The sequence below is a fragment of the Pyrgilauda ruficollis genome, unplaced genomic scaffold, assembly GCF_017590135.1.
Source record: "Pyrgilauda ruficollis isolate IOZ18807 unplaced genomic scaffold, ASM1759013v1 scaffold496, whole genome shotgun sequence".
Classification (NCBI taxonomy): Eukaryota; Metazoa; Chordata; class Aves; order Passeriformes; family Passeridae; genus Pyrgilauda; species Pyrgilauda ruficollis.
The window spans coordinates 82,085-89,593 of record NW_024526555.1 but is presented as its reverse complement, the minus strand read 5'-3'; the positions used below and the strand labels follow the sequence as shown (position 1 = coordinate 89,593).

General features: G+C 60.8%; 2 protein-coding genes and 1 long non-coding RNA gene across 4 annotated transcripts in view; all 3 read right to left on the bottom strand.

Moving 5' to 3' along the window:
- Positions 1 to 761: 761 nt before the first annotated feature.
- LOC121360150 lies at positions 762 to 1,272 on the bottom strand. Its single transcript, XR_005956169.1, has 2 exons — positions 1,218 to 1,272; positions 762 to 1,036 (listed from the first exon to the last, which is right to left on the bottom strand). It is a non-coding gene; the product is annotated as an uncharacterized LOC121360150 (long non-coding RNA).
- Positions 1,273 to 1,507: 235 nt separating this feature from the next.
- On the bottom strand, positions 1,508 to 4,228 carry LOC121360148 (acyl-coenzyme A thioesterase THEM4-like). Its single transcript, XM_041479677.1, has 4 exons — positions 3,517 to 4,228; positions 3,111 to 3,294; positions 1,983 to 2,093; positions 1,508 to 1,598 (listed from the first exon to the last, which is right to left on the bottom strand). Exons 1-4 carry the CDS (start codon positions 3,722 to 3,724, stop codon positions 1,523 to 1,525), a joined length of 579 nt encoding a protein of 192 aa, XP_041335611.1. The 5' UTR covers positions 3,725 to 4,228; the 3' UTR covers positions 1,508 to 1,522.
- Positions 4,229 to 4,885: 657 nt separating this feature from the next.
- The window catches only part of S100A10 (S100 calcium binding protein A10), a 6,621-nt gene continuing 3,997 nt past the window's right edge, over positions 4,886 to 7,509 (bottom strand). For both annotated transcript variants that reach the window (XM_041479679.1, XM_041479680.1), the window contains exon 3: positions 4,886 to 5,131. In XM_041479679.1, coding sequence (XP_041335613.1) covers positions 4,970 to 5,131 — 162 coding nt within the window. In that variant the 3' untranslated portion in view covers positions 4,886 to 4,969. The remainder of the gene's footprint in view (positions 5,132 to 7,509) is intronic.

The following is a 7,509-nucleotide window of genomic DNA, read 5'->3' as shown; positions in this document are numbered from 1 at the left end:
CGGGGCCCCCCCCCCCCCCGGAGTGGCCGAATTTTTGGGGTGCGCCCATGGGACCCCCGGCACTGCTGGGTTCAGTTTTGGGGGGGGCAGGACTTTCCCGGCCCTCCCAAAATTCCCAATTTTGGGGGTGCAGAGACCCCAAATTTTTCATTTTGGGGGTTCAGAGAGCCTAAAGTGCCAAATTTTGGGTGGGGGGACCCCGAACTCCACCCGAGCTCAATTTTGGGGTGCGGGGACCCCCCAGACTTCCCAGTTTGGGCACAGCGACCCCAAAGTTCCTAATTTTGGGGTTCAGAGACCCCAACCATCCAAATTTTGGGGTGCAGGGACCCCTGACTCCCCAAAGTTCCCAATTTTGGGGTTCAGGGACCCCAAATGTCCCAATTTTGGGGGTGCAGGGACCCCAAAGTTCCCATTTTTGCGGTGCAGAGACCCCAAAGTTCCAAATTTTGGAGCACAGGGACCCCAAATCGCCCAATTTTGGGGCACAGAGACCCCAAATTTACCAATTTTGGGGCACAGAACCCCCATATTTCCCAATTTTGGGGCACAGAGACCCCAAATTTCCCAATTTTGGGGATCAGAGACCCCAAATTTCCCAATTTTGGGGGTGCAGGGACCCCAAATTTCCCATTTTTGGGGTGCCCCCCCCCGGTGTCCCCGTGTCCCCCCTTGGGGACCCCGCGGTGGCAGCGGGGGGGGACACGGGGGTCCCACCCTTCCCCCCCAGGACCCCAAAGTGACACGAGGGACACGAGGGGTGGTGGCAGCGGCTGTGATGGGCACGGGGACAGCCCCGGGGACACTTGGGGACACTGGGGGGGGACATTTGGGGTGATGGGGATGGCTTTGGGGGACACAGGGGGGGACATGGGGACACCCGGGGATGGTTGAAGGAGAGCCAGGGTGACGCTGGGGGACAGGGAGGGCACCGAGGGTGGCACGGCTGGCACAGGAGGTGACACGGGTGACAGTCACTGGCCGCTGTCCCCCCCCCGTGGTGGCTCCTTGGGGGCGTCCTGCTGGATGAAGAGCCCTGGGGACAGAGGGGACACCTCAGGCAGGGACCCCCGGTGTCCCCAAGAGTGTCCCCAGCCCCCTGAGACTACCCCTGGTGTCCCCAGGCTGTCCCCAGGCTGTCCCCAATGTCCTCAGTGTTCCCAATATCCCCAGGGTCCCAATGTCCCCAATGTCCCCAGTGTCCCTGTGTCACTCACCGGTGGCCCTGGCGTGCAGCATGTCTCCAGTGTCCCAATGTCCCCAGGCTGTCCCTGTGTCCCCAATGTCCCAGTGTCCCCAATGTCCCGGTGTTCCCAGGCTGTCCCCAGCCCTGTGTCACCCTGCCATTGTCACAGTCCCCCTGTGTCACCCTGTCACCCACAGGAGCACCGAGAGCAGGGGGACAGGCCTGGGGACAGGAGGTGACACCAGAGTCACTGTCACTGTCACAGCCCCTTTGTGTCACCCCTGTCACTGTCATGGCCCTTTGTGTCACTCCTGTCATTGTCACAGCCCCCCTGTGTCACCCCGTCACTGTCACAGTCTCCTGTGTCACCTCTGTCACCCCCAGCAGGAGCGAGGTCCCCACGAGGACAGGCCTGGGGACATTGGGGACACACAGTGACACCAGGGCCTGGTCACTGCCACAGCTCCTGGGTCCCCCCCGGTCACCTCAGTGTCCCCTTGTGTCCCCAGGCCTGTCCCCCAGTGTCCCTTTGTGTCCCCCCAGTCACCCCCGTGTCCCCTGATGTCACCTCAGTGCCCCTCCTGGTCACCCCAATGTCACTTGTGTGTCACCCCCATGTCCCCTCCTGTTCTCCTTGGTCACCCTAGTGCCACCCTGTGTCCCTCCCGGTCACCTCAGTGTCCCCCTGGGTGTGTCCCCCCCTCCCCTGGGGACACTCACGCCACCCTTGGGGACATTTGAGACACCCCTGGGGACACTCCCGGCCCTTGGGGACACGGGGGACAGTGCCACTCACGCCACGTAGTCGATGTTGAGGTTGGCTGTCACCACCCGCCCGGCCACCGCCAGCGCCAGCGTCCCCAGCGAGGTGTCGATGAGGGTGGCGATGGCACCGCCGTGGGCCAGCCTGGGGACAGGGGACATGGGGACAGCAAGGGGACAGCAGGGACAGTGGGGACAAGGAGAGCATGGGGACATTGGGGACACGGGAACAGGAGGGGGACATTGGGGACATTGGGACAGTGGGAACATCGGGGACAGCACAGGGACATTGGGGACATTGGAGACATTGGGGACACGAGGAGACAGCGGGGGTGACGTGAGAGGGACAGCAGGGGACATGGGGGTGACAGAGAGATGGCAGCGGTGTCACAGAGGGGCAGGAGGTGACAGGGGGGTCACGCTGGGTGTCCCTGCGGGAAGGGCCCGGGTTGGCACAGGAGGTGGCAGCAGGTGACAGCGGGTGACAGTGGGTGACAGTAGGTGACAATGGGTGTCACTCACCCCGGGTGTCCCTCCAGGAAGGGCCCCAGCTGGCACAGGAGGTGACAATGGGTGACAGTGGGTGGCAGTGGGTGACAGTGGGTGACAGGAGGTGGCAGTGGGTGGCAGTGGGTGACAGGAGGTGACAGTGGGTGACAGCGGGTGACAGGAAGTGACAGTGGGTGACAGCAGGTGACAGGAGGTGACAGTGGGTGACAGTGGGGGACAGTGGGTGGCAGTGGGTGACAGGAGGTGACAGTGGGTGACAGCGGGTGACAGGAGGTGACAGTAGGTGACAATGGGTGTCTCTCACCCCGGGTGTCCCTCCAGGAAGGGCCCCAGCTGGCACAGGAGGTGGCAGGAGGTGACAGGAGGTGACAGTGGGTGACAGTGGGTGACAGGAGGTGACAGTGGGTGACAGCGGGTGACAGGAAGTGACAGTGGGTGACAGCAGGTGACAGGAGGTGACAGTGGGTGACAGCGGGTGACAGGAGGTGACAGTAGGTGACAATGGGTGTCTCTCACCCCGGGTGTCCCTCCAGGAAGGGCCCCAGCTGGCACAGGAGGTGACAGCGGGTGACAGTGTCACTCACCCCGGGTGTCCCTCCAGGAAGGGCCCCAGCTGGCACAGGAGGTGACAGCGGGTGACAGTGTCACTCACCCCGGGTGTCCCTCCAGGAAGGGCCCCAGCTGGCACAGGCAGCGCAGGCGGCCCCCGGGCACGCTCAGGAACATGGCGAACTCGAAGCCGTCGCCGTCGCCCTCGATGGCCCTCGGGAACAGCCGCGTGTCCCTGTCCCCCGTGTCACCTGTGTCGCCTGTGTCGCCGGCCAGCCCCAGCACCTCTGCGGGGACAGCGCTGTCACCAGCCTGGGGACACGGCAGGGGCTGGGGACAGGGGGATTGGGGACACAGTGACACAGATGACAGGTGACACAAGTGACAATTGGTGACACAGTGACACCGTGACAGTGACAGTGACAATGACACAGTGACACAGTGACAATGACACAGTGACAGTGACACAGTGACACAGTGACAGTGACACAGGTGACAGTGTGACGCACGCGGGCGGTACTGGCGGAAGGACGGCAGCCGTGTCCAGCCCTGGGCGCGGGCCCGGTCCCGCTGGTGGCCGTAGTGGCGCCGCATGCGCTCGCTCCAGCCCGCGTTGGGGACAGCCAGGTCCCGCGGGGGACACGGCCGGTGGCAGCGGCGCCGCGGGCAGGGGACGGGGGACAGGGCCCGAGCCAGCGCCCGGGCACGGCGCAGCATGGCCGCGGGGTCACCGCGGTGCCACCGAGATGTCACCGAGATGTCACCGCAATGTCACCGCGATGTCACCGCGGTGTCACCGCGATGTCACCGAGATGTCACCGCAATGTCACCGCGATGTCACCGCAATGTCACCGCAATGTCACCGCAATGTCACCGAGATGTCACCGCGATGTCACCGCGGTGTCACCGAGATGTCACCGAGATGTCACCGCGATGTCACCGCGGGGTCACCGAGATGTCACCGGCGTCACCTGTGGGGGACAGGCGGTGACGTCACCGTTGTGTCGCACAGCGCCGGTGACGTCACGCAGCGACGGTGATGTCGCTGCTGGCGTCACACCCGCTGGTGACGTCACCACCGGTGTCACACCAGCCGCCGCCCCGCTGCCCGTGACGTCACCCGTCCGCCCCGCCCCCAGCTAATGTCACTGCGTCACCCCCGGGTCCCTGCCCCGCTCTGCCCCACCCCGCCCGCTCTGTCCCCCCCTCTGTCCCCAACCCTGCCCGGACCCGCGCACGCCTGAGCCCCGCCCACAGCGCCGTGACGTCACAGCACTTCCGGGCTTTCCCCGCTTCCGGGGGCGGAGCCTGAGGGACCGGAACGGAGCCGTGCGGAGCCCCTATAGAGACCCTATAGAGAGAGAGACCCTATAGAGACTCTATGGGACCCATGGACCCTATAGAGGGAGAGAGAGACCCTATAGAGATCCTATGGATCCTACAGAGACCCTCTGGAACCCTATAGAGAGAGAGAGACCCTATAGAGCCCTATGGAACCCTATGGGCCCTATAGAGAGAGAGACCCTATAGAGATCCTATGGATCCTACAGAGACCCTCTGGAACCCTATAGAGAGAGAGACCCTATAGAGCCCTATGGAACCCTACAGATCCCCTATAGAACCCATCGACCCTATAGAGACCCTACAGAGCCCTGTGGAACCCTACAGAACCCCTATGGAATCCTACAGAGACCCTATAGACCCTATAGACCCCTATGGCTCCTACAGATCCCCACGGACCCCCTGGACCCCGCTGTCACCCCGCAGTGTCCCCCTACAGCCCCAAAGTGTCCCCAAAGTGTCCCCAAGAACAGCGAGCGCCCCGGTTCATACAAAACCCCTTTATTGGGGGTCGGGGCAGCACCCCAGGGTGGGGGGCACCCCCAGGCGGGTTTGGGGTGACACCCGCGGGTGGGTGGGGGGCACCCCAAGGTGGGCGGGGGGCAGCCAGGGGCGGGGGTCTCAGCGGCGGCCGCGCTGCTTCATGTGCTGCACGAAGTAGTCGTTGCAGGCGATGGTGAGCCCGGCCACCAGCGAGAAGAAGCCCTGGAAGCCAACGCGGCCATCGCGGCTCTGCTCCACGTCCCGCAGGATGCGGTCCAGCGCGTTGGGGTCCCGCTGGTTCTGGGGGAAAAACGGGGAAAATGGGGAAAAAATGGGTGAGATCCTAAATGGGAATGGGGTCAGATCCTAAATGGGAACGGGGTCCCACAGGATCCACTCCAGGGCGTTGGGGTCCCGCTGGTTCTGGGGGAAAAAACGGGGAAAATGGGTCAGATCCCACGTGGGAATGGGTCAGATCCCACATGGGAATGGGTCAGATCCTAAATGGGAATGGGTCAGATCCTAAATGGGAATGGGGTCCCACAGGATCCACTCCAGGGCATTGGGGTCCTGCTGGTTCTGGGGGAAAAAACAGGGAAAATGGGTCAGATCCCACATGGGAACAGGATCAGATCCTATATGGGAATGGGGTCAGATCCTATATGGGAACAGGGTCAGATCTGACATGGGAATGGGTCAGATCCTAAATGGGAATGGGTCAGATTCCAAATGGGAATGGGTCAGATCCCACACACTGCTCCATGTCCTGCAGGATCCGCTCCAGGGCATTGGGGTCCTGCTGGTTCTGGGGGAAAAAATGGGGAAAATGGGTCAGATCCCACATGGGAACAGGATCAGATCCTATATGGGAATGGGGTCAGATCCTATATGGGAACAGGGTCAGATCTGACATGGGAATGGGTCAGATCCTAAATGGGAATGGGTCAGATTCCAAATGGGAATGGGGTCAGATCCTAAATGGGAACGGGGTCCCACAGGATCCACTCCAGGGCGTTGGGGTCCCGCTGGTTCTGGGGGAAAAAACGGGGAAAATGGGTCAGATCCCACGTGGGAATGGGTCAGATCCCACATGGGAATGGGTCAGATCCTAAATGGGAATGGGGTCAGATCCCACATGGGAATGGGTCAGATCCTAAATGGGAATGGGTCAGATCCTAAATGGGAATGGGGTCCCACAGGATCCACTCCAGGGCATTGGGGTCCTGCTGGTTCTGGGGGAAAAAACAGGGAAAATGGGTCAGATCCCACATGGGAACAGGATCAGATCCTATATGGGAATGGGGTCAGATCCTATATGGGAACAGGGTCAGATCTGACATGGGAATGGGTCAGATCCTAAATGGGAATGGGTCAGATTCCAAATGGGAATGGGTCAGATCCCACACACTGCTCCATGTCCTGCAGGATCCGCTCCAGGGCATTGGGGTCCTGCTGGTTCTGGGGGAAAAATGGGGAAAAATGGATCAGATCCTAAATGGGAACAGGGTCAGATCCCACATGGGAACAGGATCAGATCCTATATGGGAATGGGGTCAGATCCTCAATGGGAATGGGGTCAGATCCCACATGGGAATGGGGTCAGATCCCAAATGGGAATGGGACAGGATCTGCACCAGGATGTTGGGGTTCCACTGGTTCTGGGGGGAAAAAAATGGAGAAAAAGGGGTCAGATCCTCAATGGGAATGGGGTCAGATCCCACATGGGAATGGGGTCCCACAGGATCTGCACCAGGATGTTGGGGTTCCACTGGTTCTGGGGGGAAAAAAATGGAGAAAAAGGGGTCAGATCCTCAATGGGAATGGGGTCAGATCCCACATGGGAATGGGGTCCCACAGGATCTGCACCAGGATGTTGGGGTTCCACTGGTTCTGGGGGGAAAAAAATGGAGAAAAAGGGGTCAGATCCTCAATGGGAATGGGGTCAGATCCCACATGGGAATGGGGTCCCACAGGATCTGCACCAGGATGTTGGGGTTCCACTGGTTCTGGGGGGAAAAAAATGGAGAAAAAGGGGTCAGATCCTCAATGGGAATGGGGTCAGATCCCACATGGGAATGGGGTCAGATCTGACATGGGAACAGGGTCAGATCCCAAATGGGAATGGGGTCAGATCCCAAATGGGAATGGGGTCAGATCCCACACACTGCTCCACGTCCCGCAGGATCTGATCCCAGGGTTTTATGGAATCCAATCCCAGCATTTATGGGATCCAGTCCTGGTGTTCTACAGCGTTTGATCCCAGGTTTTATGGGATCCCATCCCAAGGTTTATGGGATCTAATCCCAGAGTTCTATGGGATCCAGTCCCAGGGTTCTGTCTGGTTTGATCCCAAGGCTTATGAGATCCCATCCCAAGGTTTAGGGGGTTTCATCCTGGGGTTTACAGGATCTGATCCCAGAATTCTATGGGATCCAATCCCAGGGTTCTGTCTGGTTTGATCCCAGGGTTTCTGGGATCCCATCCCAAGGTTTATGGGGTGGTGGGCGGGGGGCACCCATGGGTGGGGGTCTCAATCCCCCTTGGGGGGGGTCTCAGCTTGCAATGGTGGGGGGGGGTCAGGACCCCCAGGTGGGCTCAGGACCTTTGAGGGGAGAGATCAGAACCCCAAAGGGGACCGAGGCACACATTTAGGGTCAAGGGAGGACCCAAGCAGTGAC